The sequence below is a fragment of the Leptosomus discolor genome, chromosome 13 (genome assembly GCF_034619465.1).
Source record: "Leptosomus discolor isolate bLepDis1 chromosome 13, bLepDis1.hap2, whole genome shotgun sequence".
NCBI lineage: Eukaryota > Metazoa > Chordata > Aves > Leptosomiformes > Leptosomidae > Leptosomus > Leptosomus discolor.
The window spans coordinates 22,603,208-22,618,634 of record NC_141403.1 but is presented as its reverse complement, the minus strand read 5'-3'; the positions used below and the strand labels follow the sequence as shown (position 1 = coordinate 22,618,634).

Here is a 15,427-nt window from a genome sequence, read left to right as displayed (position 1 = left end):
GAGCTGCTGGAACACATGGCAAATGTATTGGTCCTCTCAAGGAGTTACTAAACTGAATACTCTTCACTGTTCATTTTAAACCAGTACCAGGATTCACTGGAGCAAAAAAAGTTTAATCAGATTATAGTCGTAACTTAGATTTGCATTCACACCACTCATTATCTTTAATTATTAGCATTAAAAAAGTCCTAAACTCAAATCATAGACAGTTCACCACCATTTTCATCCGACACCTATATCCAATACAATGCTTGAAAAGTAGCAAAATTCTTTACTTTTGGATACACACAAGAATTTCATCTAATATAGTGGCTATCAGCTACTTCCATCACAGCTACCTTTCAGTACCTTCTCCTTTTCTCATATTTGAAACCTATCTCTCAGCTTACAAAGGACTTTTAAAAAAATGTAAGACCTTATAAATGCCAAATTACTCCCATTTTTTTCCTTTGTCTATCTACAGGCTCTTATAAGAACATCAACTCACTTGCTCATTCCTTTTGCTGAAAAAACATAAAACCAAAAAAAACCCCCCACAAAAAAAACTCCCCCAAAACCCACAAAACCACCACCCAAAAACCCACTTAAAACCTTCTCCCTAGACACCCCCTTGTAGGGCTGTAAACACTAATCACTGAATACTGCTCGCAAACCTGCGAAAGCTTCCCTTGACACCACGCTAAACGAGGACAGCATGACACGTGCTGTTTTACCCACAAGAGCACACCGATCTCCACTTGGATTACCAGTGCCCCAGGCATCTGTTTCCATACAGCATCCATCACAGGAAGAAAATGTAAACAGCTCAAAATTGGAAGAAAGGTTATTTACCCATTTCAAATTGAGACACGAGAACACTGAGCATAAAGAGCATTAATTAGGGTTCACTACCTTTCCCTAGTGCCACAAACTAGCTTGGGGTACAGTAGTAGTAGCTCCTATACATGGGGAAGGGATTGGAAAGGATGGTAAATAGTGCAGTCACCAGTTTTCACCTATCCCATACCACAGAGCCTTGTTCTTACAGAAGTGAACATGCACCACCTTTTTTGTGAAATACAGCCTGCACATGATCATAGGATCACAGAATGGTTTGAGTTGGAAGTGACCTTAAGGATCATGCAGTTCCAACCCCCTGCCACGGGCAGGGACACCTCCCACCAGAGCAGGTTGCTCCCAGCCCCATCCAGCCTGGCCTTGAGCACTGCCAGGGAGGGGGCAGCCACGGCTGCTCTGGGCAACCTGTGCCTGTGCCTCACCACCCTCACAGGGAAGAATTTCTTCCCAATATCTCATCTCAATCTCCCCTTTTGCAGTGTGAAACCGTTACCCCTCATCCTGTCACTGTCCTCCCTGATCCAGAGTCCCTCCCCACCTCTCCTGCAGCCCCTTTCAGCACTGAAGGCCGCTCCAAGGTCTCCCTGGAGCCCTCCCTTCTCCAGGCTGAACACCCCCAACTCTCCCAGCCTGTCCTCACAGGGAGCTGCTCCAGCCCCTCAGCATCTTCGTGGCCTCCTCTGGACCCGCTCGAGCAGGTCCGTGTCTGTCTTGTGCTGGTGCCCCCAGAGCTGGACGCAGCCCTGCAGGGGGGTCTGACCAGAGCAGAGCAGAGGGGCAGGATCCCCTCCCTCGCCCTGCTGCCCACGCTGCTCTGGATGCAGCCCAGGAGGCCATTGGCTTTCTGGGCTGCCAGCGCACGTTGCTGGGTCATGTTCAGTCTTTCACCCACCAGCACCCCAAGCCCTTCTCCCCGGGGCTGCTCTGGACCCACCCATCGCCCAGCCTGTGTCTGTGCTGGGGATTGCCCCGGCCCAGGGGCAGGACCTTGCCCTTGGCCTTGTTGAATTCCATGAGGTCTGCACAGGCCCACCTCTCCAGCTTGTCCGGGTCCCTCTGGATGGCCTCCCTTCTCTCCAGCACCCTGACCGCACCACACAGCTCAGTGTCATCAGCAAACCTGCTGAGGGTGCACTCAATGCCACTGTCCATGTCGCTGACAAAGATGTTTAATAGTGCCAGTCTCAATACCAACCCTTGAGGAACACCACTCATCACTGGTCTCCACTTGGATATTGAGCTGTTGATCGTGACTCTGAGTGCAACCATCCAGCCAATTCCTGAATCATCAAGTGGTCCACCCGTCAAATGCATGCCTCTCCAGTTTAGAGACAAGGATGTGCGGGACACTGTCGAATACTTTGCACAAGTCCAGGTAGATGGCGTCAGTTAATTTTCCCTTATCCACCAATGCTGTAACCCCGTCACAGAAGGCCACAATGACGAGTAAGAGCTGCCCACCCTCACCTCTATGATCCTCTTGTCAGGAGCCTCCTGTATTACAGCCACGTTGCTCTGGGTCACAGAAACGCTTCACTCTCAGCACTGTCAGTTCCACTCAGAAGCTTAACAAACACCACCCCACACTGAGTAACAAACACAGCAAATATCATGAAGCACATAAATCCAGGGTTAATTGGTATCACACTGGGAATTATAATGAAATTACCTGGAGATCCTGTATAACCGAGTTAGATGCCAAACGATAAGCACAGATCTATCTTGTTTTGTCATACTGATTTTTCAGTTGTGGTGTAATGAACTACTATCATGTAAAGAGTATCCCTGTGTATCTGTTGCTAGCTGAAAGAAAAACAACTTATCCTTCTACACTTTTATGATGATATAAAAGCTATCAGTTGCATCTTTTACACAGCATAAAAAAAATACAGCCACTTACAGCACAACAATTGCTCCTCTCATTAGCTTAATTTCTTTTTTTTAAACAGTATTTGCAACTGAAGGGCGTAGAATAAAGACCCAAGACATCTGGGCAATGAAGCAAGTGCTGTCATGTGTCATGAGAGTCACAGCCTGGTGCCAAAGATCACCACTGTTCTGCAGCTGCTGGTGCCCATGATCATAAATGGCACTAAGTGGTACAATGCTCTGCTGTATCATCAGAGACAGAGAGATGAACAGGTCTACAGCACTAAGTCCTCCTCACCAGATGATGGTGGCTTAGCCTTTTCTCCAGAGTCTTGTACTTTTATGTCTCCTGAACGAGCACTCCAGAAAGCTTTTTGCTTCTCCAAGCATCCTATGAAGCTTGTGCCACAACCATGAAAATAGGGTAACAGTGTAAGACTAAAGATTCCCCACGCTTTCAGCACTATTCCTCCCAGAACAAAGCTGAGACAAAGGAGAAGGAAGACAATTCAGTGCCGCTAAGGCCGTGTTCTTCATTTTCTGTCAGCACTCATCACCACCCTTGCTACAAAGCACGCCGTTTAAAACGCCAAGCCGACACCAGCAACGCTGGAGCATTCACCTGGCACGACGCAACAGGCTGGACAACCAGCCCAGGGCAGCCCCGCACGCCTGTAGCCACGTTGCTGCCGTTTCTGCAGCAAGCACAGCCCCTGGCAAGCTCTTGTCTGCTGTGCGCCGTGCGGCTTCGCACAGAACGTGGCACCAGCCCCAGAAAGGATCTCCAGAACCAGTTACCGGGAAGCAAACGCAGCAAGAAAAGCTACTGGCCTTCAGGAACAGCACACGTTCAAAACAGACACCAAGTGCAATGGCTTGTACAATCCACTCCCGTCCACTGAAATAACTTGCCTGAAGGCATTTTCCGCTGCTTGCCATCACTGACAAAGACCCAGGTTCGATTTAGAGCTGGTCCACAGCTTAAGCAGAAGCTTACTGGCTCGATGCAAAACACAACAGGGAGGTTTTCTGGGGTTTTTTTTTGCCTGAATTACGAACGCCCACATAGTACAAACACATTCCCTCCCCACCTTAGGTATTGGGTCTCTTCAGTAACCAGTAGACCAAAAGAAGCACTGGAGGCAAACATCACCCCACCCAAAGGCAGACTGCGATGGAGCATTACTGCCCCCTCCCTTGTCCTTGTGTTTAAAAACAAGCGTCTTTGCTCAACTCACCAGCCAAATTAAATCCACGATAATAACGCCCTGAGGGAAGAGCTGCAAAAATTGGTGCTGGCTGCTCAGGATGCGGCGCTGCTCTTCACACGGACCAGGAACCCAGCCACAGCCCTGCTGTGTAGCCAGGCAGCCGAGGGCTGGGAGCGCTGGCATGGCTGCAAGTGCTGGGCGGGCGGCAGGTACCGCCCCGATGCTGCTCCTCACCAGAAGGGCAAGCGCCCACCTTAGCCATGGTCTTCCTGGCTACGCTCTGCCAGCTGTAATCATCCTTCCTCACTTCTTCACTGAAACGGAATGCCTTGCTGCATTTGCTCCTTCCATCACAAAACTTTAGGATCTAACAGCATTTCTCCCTAGAAAAGGTTGCCATAGAGATTTATGTAACCAAAACGTTCTGGGAGCCTCCAGACTCAGCACCAACGTCAGCAATCTTAGCAGGTTTTTAAATTCTTTATTGGCTGGTAACATCCAGAACCTTTGTAAAGAATGAGAACCTAACACTGACTGTAAAATGGGGAAAAAATATGCTCAAAGGGAAATTTTTTCCTTTTGGGGGGATTATACCAGGACTCCATACCAACATGATGTATTTTTTTAAAAACTTGCCTCTTGTCTGTCTTCCTGCATGACCAAGCCAACCACACGCCTTCTGTGGCAGATCAGAAACAGCCCAACACTTCACTCCGCTGCCAGGTCTGGCTGCTCAGCCTTCTCAACCACATTAACCACAAGCAGGGATTGTTCTAACTCTACAGCATTCGGAAGGAGAAGAAAAAAAATAAACAAAAGAAGGGGGGAAAAAACCCCCTTCTATCACAACAGACACTAAAATCTCCATGGTCTGATGTGAAAGTAAACTTTCCAACCACCCTCTTGAAGCAGTGGTTTTACCAGGCTGCCATCAGTGCAGACAGAGTGCCCTGCCTCCCCCTCCCCCAAACACAAAGCACCAAACACAAGAAGTTAAGACACAAAAAAGCTCCAAAAGCTCCTGAAGTACACACTTAACCACAAGCCTCACCTAACCAGGCTCTCAACTCCCTCCCTAACACATTTAGATTCACGTGTCAGTTGTCACAGTAATGTTTGCTGGCTGAAACCTGAACCAAGCCTACGTGACCGACAGCAGAGCGAGACAGAGCAGGGCACACGCTACATGGCACAACCGAGTTCTCCTACAAGAGGTTAAGGAAAGCTTCAGGTAACTCTGTCTAACCAGACAGAAAGCAGTCCAACTGAAAATTTCCAGGACAAAGACTGCCCAAAGTAAAGAAAGCATTAGAATGCTTGTACATAGATTTCTGCCCTCCAGGGCAGTTTCCTGTGGGAAACTGCACAGGCCAAGATCTGCCCTTCTGAAGTCCAGGACTGTAATTCTGTTGTTCTTCTTGGTCTCATGTCTCAGGATTTTAAACTTTACCATCACCTGGCTGCTGCAGTCTACTTCATCCTTTACATCTTAATCATCTTCCACTTCAATCCACAGAAAACACGATACAAATTCTATATTGATGTTTAACAGTCTAGAAAATACTTGCTTGTTAACCAGTAAAATTAAGTAATTTTGTAACTAACAGAGATTTCAGATAGCTGCTCCTATAAATGAAATACGAGAAATTTTAAATGATGGTGCAATATGATGTAAATAGCTTGACTTGTAAAAAGAAAAAAAAAAAAAAAAAGGTGGGGGAGGCACAAGACAAGATCTCATACCAGAGCCCTACTTCTACTCCTACACCAGTAGAAGTCTTTGGGGTCCACAAGCAGCATATGCCACAAAGCGTAGCAAGTACCAAGGAAGCTCCTACATAGTACTGTGTGTGATACCATTCCTCACCATCTGGGAAATGAATCATCCACCAGAGTATCTATAGATTTTCATATGACAGCTATTCAGTGAAAAGGCGTTTTTAAAATCATAAGAATCATACATCGTAAGGGGTACACAACCATTTCACATGCACAAAACAAGCCTGCATAACAGCAAGTGAATCTAAATCTATCTTTCTTCTCCTAAGTGATCACTGGTTTACTTTCAGAATTTATGCCTCTTGGCAGAAGGGGGAGAAGAATTGCTTTGTTTTTTTAAATAAAAAGTCTTTCAAGGATAAAGTGCAAAAGGCAAAGTTACATCTGGCTTCTTGGACAAGAAAGGAAATTGGATCTTAACTTCAATTAAAATAAAGTATAGATGACGTGGTAAAGAAGACTTTCTGTTGTAACTTACCCACATTTCTATCTACAATTGCTCTACTTTGCAGTTTGCCTGGGAGAGATTTATTAGCACAGATTATGCTCTGCGTACCATTCTATATCCACTTAAAACTTCTTTCCTGATGCAGACATATTTAAGTACACAAGTTAACTGTTATGCCTACTTCATGCATAAAGTAGGATTACACGAATCAGATTCCATGTTACTATTAAAAGAATCTCTCCAGTAGGGAAGTAAAACACAACTTACAATTAGTATGTGCTTCAACTTATATATAAAGACCACTTCATACCTATTTACGTACTTAAAAAAGTTAAGAGAGGCTTCAGTAAAATCTCTGTTAAATACAAATTACTTCAGAGAAACCTCATGGAGAGATACTTGTTTTGAATGTGTGCAGGTGTCAAAGTACTACTGCTTTCAAAAATATTAAGAAAGCAGGAAGCATCATGATTGTCCAATACAAAGAAAACAATTATACTATAGCTGACAAATGGGGAAAGCATGCACTCATTCTTGCCAAGAGTTATGCTGCCAGCTGCTCAGAGCAAACATTATCCCTTCTAATTCTTCCACAGTCTTGCAGCGATGGAGAACCACCACTGAATGAAGCCCCAGCTGGTCTCAGGAGGAAGCACTCCTGCAGAGACCTGCCTGCTCCAGGCTGTGGGAACCAGGCTCAACAGCTGACTGCGAGATGGCCTACGGAGAGAGCATGGGTGGGACCGCGCAAAGTCAGGGCACAATAAAGCATGTTGTGAGGGTTCTCCATGGGAACAAAACCTTCCTTTCTCAGAAAGATGGAGGAGAGTTTTCTGGCCTTTCGAGCACATGGCTTCCTCAGCAACAAGAAAACATGTCAAAGCAACATCAGAAACTATTAATGGAATTTAAGAGGACAATTATGCTTTCACTTGATCTTTTACCAAAAATATTTTGGAGGGCGGGGAGCAAGGTATATTTACAAAGCTTCTGTAGATTAACTAGTCTACAATAACAATCCAGTATAGAACCACAAAAATTTGTTTAAAATTTAACACATAGTAACATCAAAACAAACAAGTGTTTCCATGGAGACAATTACCTAAATAAATGTTAACAATGGCTCCAAGCTATGACGTCACCCAGGCCTGCATGCAACCATAGCAACATGCCAGTGTAAACAGAAATATTTTTATTTTTCTATCCATAATGTCATAGAATTAGCAGTTTTATGGCAGTGCTTAAACCATATTCTTGCAGTGCTGTGCGGTAACATTTCTAAAATAAGAGCGGAGGTATTTCTATCGGGGCTATTACTATTACCATATTAACTACATACAACAAGTGGAGTATGTGCATGGCATAGCTAAAAGATCACATTTCCCAGAGCAGTTGTTGACCCCAATAAACAAAGACATTTAAGTTCCTAAGGCGACAGGCCAGAATGCTGGTCAGAGATCAGTAACATCTATTCTTCCTGGGCATTCTGCTTTCCTTAATACAAAACTCCTGAAGTTCTTAGACTGTAGTATCTCACTGTCTTGCTGGATTAAGAAGAAGAATGCAGCCACATGTTGCTTCTCCTACCAAATGCACAACACTTCTGTGCCCTTCTCCTGTGTCACCAATCCCATGAGCTTGCTTTTTTTCCTCCAAAGCAACAAAGTCACTAACCCCATATTTACACTCTGCAAGCACAACACAGGACACACAGCCTACAAACTCTCGCACTCTGGAAGAGAAACAGTTAGTAAATGATGACAGTTTCCAGGGAGGAAGGCAATTGTTGCAGCTACCAAGAAGATACCCAAGGAATTCCCATTCTCATGGAAACCATTCATTTTCAAACGCTATTGCTTGTCTGCAAGTTGTATGTCTCTAAATTCAGTAGACTCAGACTGCACTATCACTCTTGACTTGTGAAATATAAAAGAAAGATGTCTATATAAGTCTCAGATCGTACGGGAAAAATGAATGCTTGGAATGATATAATATTACTAAGATATTTATACTAAACCCCTACATTCTAGCAGAAGCCTGAGCTACAGCAAAATTGAAGTTACTAGCATTACAAAAATGGTGAAATACTATTTTTGGTCCTGTCATGAAAATGTCACATACAGTAATTTATGAAAATTTTCCTTCTCATAAAATATGATTGTGACTTATTCTTGTCTTCAAGTATGGCACTGAATTTATGGACCGGTTTAAAAAAAAATTACTTCCTACAAAGTATTTTCAGACTGATTTTTTTTTTTAAATAATGATAAGAATAGGTTTTTCAAAGAAAGGGTGGCTTCATTTTTGTCATTTGAAGAGAAAAAGCTATCCTGATACCAATTGGCAAAGAGATTTTTACGTAATTTTAAGCAAGAAGCTAGCTTTGAAATTAAAATTTACCCTGCAATCACAGTGTGACTGTTGTATGCAGTCCAATGAACGCATGAAGAAAAGAGTCCAACACTTTTTTGTGAAACTGTAAGATACAGTGAGGAAAGGTTACTATATAACTGCATTTACAGTTAGGTACACTTTTGTTGGTTTTGCTGCATTTTTGTGGGTTTCATCTCACAAGATATTGTATAACTCTGTAATTCACTCTTCGCAATTTCTTTTGCTTTCCCAGGTACAACATGCATAGAAGATAACTCTACTGCACGAGATGTCTTTACTGGATGTTTGTATAACCTAAAAACAATAAATAAAGTTTACTTTTCTACTTATTATAGAAACAGCAGCCTAATCCCAACTGTATTAATGCAATCCACATATTTGACATAAATATAGGCGGTTTTCCTCTGGTCTCTAGAGATGCAACTTATAAATATGCATACACGTGGTTGCTCTCACAAGTGGGTTTTGGCTTTTCACTTCAAGTAATTCCATTGCAAAATTCATTGCTGCTTCATTTCTTGTATTTTCTAAGCTGACAATAGAAAGTTTCTAAAATAGAAAAGCAAATTAAAAAAAAAAAAAAAGGCAGAAAAAGACATCTATCAAATCAATTTTTAATGCACAACAACTTCTATGACAATCCACCAAACCGGAAGGATTTGTAAGACCCTTAAGAACCTACAAATTACTGTTAAACAAAAATACTTGGGGTGGGGAGATCACCAAATTTACATCTTTCCTTACCAAACCATGCAATTCTAGCAATTCTTGTTTCATGTCTACTACTGTGCATTCTTTGCATTAGAACATTACTTCTTCCTATCCTGAAGTACAGACAAATGTTGTGCTTACACGAAGGCCTTCAGTGGACCTCTGATGGAAGATAAATAGATAAATTACACTTCGGTGTAGGTATACACCTCAGGAAGTACACCTACACCTCAGTCTGATCTGACGTCCTCATGCAGAAGACAAACAGCATTCTATCCTTATTTCCTTATTTGTAACAAAGGTTCATCAGAATTTCCTCAGAGGTCCTTTATAACAACATAAATGAACTGTTCCTGAAAGATGGACACACAGTCCCAGCTCTGAAGAAGTGCCATGGGCTATTCAAAACTTTCAGAAGCTTTGTTCACCTGGTTTGGCAGAGGTGGGAGGGGGGTGTTGAGTCTACAGAAATGTTCTTTACTCCTCAGGATTGAACTGATAAAATCTCTCCTGCAGCTGAGAAAGTTAACAATCAGAGAATAAAACACTATCTGTCAGTATCTCTTAGGTAAACATATCTACTAACTTCCCTGTTACTTTACCCTGACTAACAGCAATGCACAGTTTCTACTTAGTTTGCCAATATCTGTAGCAGAATAATAAATGAAGCCTGGGAGAGTTAGCAAGATGAAAAACATGGGCTTTATGCATAGACATAATACATCACAAATCCAAAGAACAACTTGACTAGACTAATTATTTTCTAGTGTTTAAACAACGTGTGCCATTGTCATACACTGTAAGCACAGCAGGGTTTGTTTTCTAGCCAGCTAAACACGGTGGCGTCCCAGTAACAGACCCAACAGAAAACCTGTTTGGAAATCCTACCACCATGCTAGATGGCATTTGTGTTGGGTATGACAAACATCTTCTCTTTGGGCATGTTCCCTGGCCAGACTACAACTGCCAAGATCCACCAGCCCCACCTCACCGAACAACTACAGCTAACCATAAGAATCCCAGGCAAACGTCCATCTTGTGAGATGCAGCCTGGCTGAAGACCCTAAAAACTGCAGTGAAGTACAGAGCCTTCTGATGCCTATAAGCAGAACTCTTATTGAGGCACAGGGAAACAGTACTCTGCACTTTCTGTGGAGCTGGAGATTCTTTCATAGTTGGAGATTCTTTACATACAGATGGGGAAAAACCTGGGTTATCAAAAACCTTAGTGTTCTGCTGGGGAAAACTTGCTGTAAAATGGAAACGAGTAAGGGTTTATTTTGTGAGCATGCCTGTTTTGATGCATGACCAAACATATCATTAGCCTTTAGCTTAGGGTTAAATGTGAAGCAAAAGAGAAAGCAAGGAAAAGCAGTTGTCTGAACATGCTCGAGAAACCCTGTACACTCAGCCTATGCATAAGCCTCCTACATTACCACACATTACTAACATCTGAATAACTACGGCCATTAAATCTTCCCTTGTTAAAACTTCAAATACTATATGTGAAATACATGTGATCTAGACTAAAAAACTACTGACATACGCTCTCAAGAAAAAAAATGTAAAAACTCAACCCAACACTTCAGAAAACGTGGAAGTGTATTTACTGAAATCACCCACATGAAAAAAACAGACCCTCCTAATAAAGACAGCAAATCTCAGCTAACGTAAGTTTCCTTATTGGCCATTTAAGCAATATTAATCTAAAAATAAAATAATTTTAAAAGAGAAGAATATATAAAATACATGCTATACGTACATGTATGGGTGAGGGATGAGCAAGTAATTAGAAGACAATGAAGACAATGAAGACAAAAACGCTTTTGCATTTGATGTAGTTATCTTCTAAACTATTAAATACTAGATAGAGAAAGGAAAAGATGGTGTGCTTCTGCAGAGAGAAATGACACTTCACAGCAGTCACAGGAGAAAGGTCTGAGAAACCACTGAACAAGCACATCCCCACAGGGGCAGAGCTGAACCTGCTGAATGAGCCCCAGGGGACATGCTGACACGAGCCCCAGGTCCCCACACCTCACAACTCATTCCTGCAGAACAGGACTGGATTCCTTCTACCCCAGCAGGCACCAAAACTGATATTTCTTGATATCTGCTAATGTTGCACAATTGTTTATGCCATATCACGGGGCTGTCCCATCGCTAACTTGCCCAGATAGTGGCATGAGAAAGTAGTGCTAAAATTTACTATTTCCTGTGATGATAAGATACAGAGAAATTTTAAGTCAATGAAAGCCAAAGAAAATTTGAAAATAAATGCCAGCATTGTCTATCATAGATCAAGAAGGAAACAAACAGCCCTACAGTCTAAACATTCATTTCAAATAACCTAGTTCACCGACAGTATACCTAACTCTGGCTACACAACTTCCAAAAAAATACAAGTAGGGACTCAAAGAGAAAGCGGACCAATACAAGAACAAGAGGGTTGGAGTGTGCATAGATAACGTATTCAATTGCCTAGATAAGATCCCTGAGGAGAAAAGAAACAAAGAAAGAACAAAATCAAATAAACAACATCATTCTGACTGTGCATGTTACGCTGGACAACCTTTCAAGATCAAGGGCCTTTTCTTCTCTGCCTTTCTGTGCTTTGATGCACCCTGAACGGTCAGTGCTTGTGGCAAGTTTTCCCAGCTACCCTTGTAAGCAGCTCCATTTGCACGTCCTCCCCAGCACTGCACCACAGCAGTTGAGAGCACAAGCCAAAAAAAAAGTGTTCCTACAAGCTACAAGAACAACCAAGGGACCTTCCTTAAAGCATGTCCCTCAACACAACAAGGTGTGAGACAACTTAAAACAGTTACAGTGGTAATAAAAAGCAGAAAAGACAAGGCTATCGGATCAGATACAGGGAGAGGGGGAAGGTGAAAATGATCCAGTTCTACACATAAAGCGAGAACAAAGAAATTATTTGGGGCTTCACACAGAATACACTAGAACAGCTGAATGTCTTCGCTTTGATTTGATGAGTTTCTGGATGAAACCCTTCTAGGTTTTCAGTTTGAGGAGCAAGTTTCACTAAAGCTACATTCTGCTCACAAGAATAAGCTAGGACCACTGAGATAATCCTAACCAATTAATCACAGCCATGGGTCTGCATCACAAATTCACCAGTCTACCGTGGCCCTACACTTTAAACTTGAGCAGGTGTTGCACTGGACACATCAGGACTGCTGTTAGAATAATGGCTTTTAATAAATACCCCACTTTAGCCTCAGTCTCCTTAGTCTGAGTTTTAGCAAGAGGTAAAACTCCATCCTGACTCCATCCAGATATCCCTCAGGAAACATTTATATCATATATTGCATACCATGCAGTAAAAAGAAAAAAAAAAGTTTCTTGGAATAGTGTGCATTTGTCTTGATGATGTCATACCTCTTTGTACAGCGTAACACCTGTACCACCGCAGTCAGCTCAAGACAGCAGGACAGAAGCTGCAAGCTGTATCTTGAGACAAAGCAACACAGTTTCATAAAGGAACAAGGAAGAGATCGATTGTGACAAAGACATACAGTGCTTCACAACATCTGTAAGCAACAGAAGATAAAACTTAGATGATATCTACAAAACATGCTGAGGAGACAAGGAAACGATGGCAGAAAGGAACTTACTTGATTTTACTGAAGACAATGTCAACATCTGTGATTGTCACATTCTTCCCATCTATCACATGACAGTCCTTACATAGCTTTGACCAGTTCTTCCCGTGCATTTCTTTTCCTGTGGCTCTTGTATCACCGTGGATGGCAAATTTTCTAAAGGCCTCTTCCAGAGCACTTATTTCTCCTGCCATAGCTCCCTCATGGGAGCTGTTTGAATCATAGGATAATCGTTTTGCTGCTCGGTCCTTTGCTGGATCTGAAGGGGACTTTGGAGGAGTCTTATTCGCAGGTTTGGTCGACTTCGCTTTATTGTCAGCCATTGTGCTACAAAGAAGAGGAGGGTAAACTTGTTAGATTAATTTGCACCAGTTTATTTCCTGTTAAGCTAGAGGCTACAGTCTATGTCACAATGCATGAAGAGTAAGTGGTCTGTAAAGCTAGCAAGAACTCAGCACCCTCCACCACCAAACACCAGTCTATAGACAGAACTATGTAACTCTCTGCCCATCTAGAAAAAAATTCTAGCACACTGGGGGGGGGAAGGTCAGAGAAAGAACATTCCAAAATCAGACACAAAAAACCTATTTCACCATCATTACATCAGCCAACAACAGAACACCGAGTGTTTGTTTCTCCCTTTTTTTTTTTTTAAATGGCAATCACCACAGTCACTCTACTGATTTGAATAAAAGTGTGCACTTTACATTCGTACCTACTTTCTTTTCTGAAGGAAAAATAAACAGCCCTTTATTTTCTGAACTGTGGCTTTTTCATTATTTTTTTAATTGAAAAATTACATCTTTTGAAAGCACAGCAAAAATATTGTTATAACCCTTATGCTGTACAATGTAAGGGCTAACAAGTAAGGAAGCCTCAGAAATGCTTAGACAAGCCTCTCTTGTTAACAAAACCATTCATTTCTCAAGTTTATGCCCAAAGAACTGTAGCTGTGGAACTCATTGGGAATGAATGCATCCATGATGCAGGAGCACTGACAAGGGATGTCATCGCTGCAGAGAACAGATGACCCTATGTTCATGCAGGATAGGTTTGCCTTTTAAAAGAAACCTTAAAACGAGCAACACAGCACTAAAGTTACTTTCAGTTGTCTTTGTAAAGAAAACTGCTGACATAACCTACGCAAAAGAGAATGACATGAGAAATCAGATCATGAAGATCTATGACCTACTTCCATCTTCGAGGAAGCTTGACTTACAAAAGCAGAAGTCTCTTCCAAGCTTGCACAATTTCTAATGCACTGGAGGTGGAAACTAGAACCAGAAATATTCCAAGCTAACACTAACTGGCTAGAGAAAGAAAGAAAGAAAGAGAGTACACATGAACAAAAAGCACAGTCTGTGTTTTAATGTCTGTACAGATATTAAAAACCAAAGTTACCTCTGTAAGCAAGTGACAGGACAAAAGAAGGTAGAGATCTGCTATAGTAAGGTATGGACAGCTTATATCATTTTGCAGTTTTATCTTTTGCCAAATAAACCTTCCAAGAGATTTTCGGGGATAGCCCCCTCTTGCTCTCAAGCCAAGAAGCTATACTTACTGTGAATATCCTTGGAAAATACAACAATGCACAGTTGACGAACTATAAGCAAGAAAACCTCTGTGTCACTCTGTCTCATCTGAAATTCGAAAAAATAACCACATTCCTACATTTTTCAGAATCTCCTGAACAAAACCTTTCTTTAGCCAGTGTCAGAGCCCTGCTGGCCAATTTGCCTAGTCCCGTGTCACCCATAACCACAAGTTTGCACAGCACAGCAGAAATGCATTTTAAAAAGCAACTAGTGATTTCAAATCATGACCTGAAACCTACACTTGAAAGGGTTCTGATTTTCTGAATCACGTGATTTTTAAAGAGACTACATTATTTTTTGTCCATACTACTGTCTTATACTGCCTTCAATATGACAGCTGTATCTACTGAAAGCATTTTTTACTTACACTCAGCTGCTAATAAACTAAAAGTTTATAAACTTGGCGTAGGAGAAGTTCTTAAAGGAGCATATTTGGCCTTGAGAAAGACAGTTCACTTCTAGACTTTGTTCTTTCAGATATCAATAAAGGAACTTCGTCGGGTGCACTGAGCGGTTCTGGGCCGGGGGGAACAGGACACACTCTGTAGAAATGGCTTCCGTTCCGAATAGCGAAGGACGCAAAGCAGACTCATTTCAAAGAAATCCTCACCATCCTAAGCAGAAGGTCAAGGACAGATTAAAACCAGGGCTCTGCTGTGGCTGCCAAAAATTGTCATGGATACTGCTTGTTGAACCACAATTACAGTTTACTTATTAAAATCCCATGTAATAGCACAAAATTTACTAAAAAGAAGGTACCTGGTTTACAAAAATACTGACCAAGCCTCCACTTAAAATTTTGTTTCTTAACACGACAAACAACACACTCTGAAAAGAAACACATTCATTAATATACTATATCAGAAGGCGAAGAGCTGCACAACACAGGATATGAAATCAGATTTTTAATGGAGTCAGCTCCTTTAACTTTTTTTAGCGACTGGAAATGAGGAAGGAGAT

General features: G+C 42.1%; 1 protein-coding gene across 1 annotated transcript in view; it reads right to left on the bottom strand.

Moving 5' to 3' along the window:
• TPPP (tubulin polymerization promoting protein) overlaps nt 1–13,195 on the bottom strand; it is a 45,756-nt gene extending 32,561 nt beyond the window's left edge. The window contains exon 1 of the mRNA XM_086472663.1: nt 12,885–13,195. Within this exon, the coding sequence (XP_086328789.1) occupies nt 12,885–13,195 (311 nt within the window). The remainder of the gene's footprint in view (nt 1–12,884) is intronic.
• Nucleotides 13,196–15,427: the final 2,232 nt, after the last annotated feature.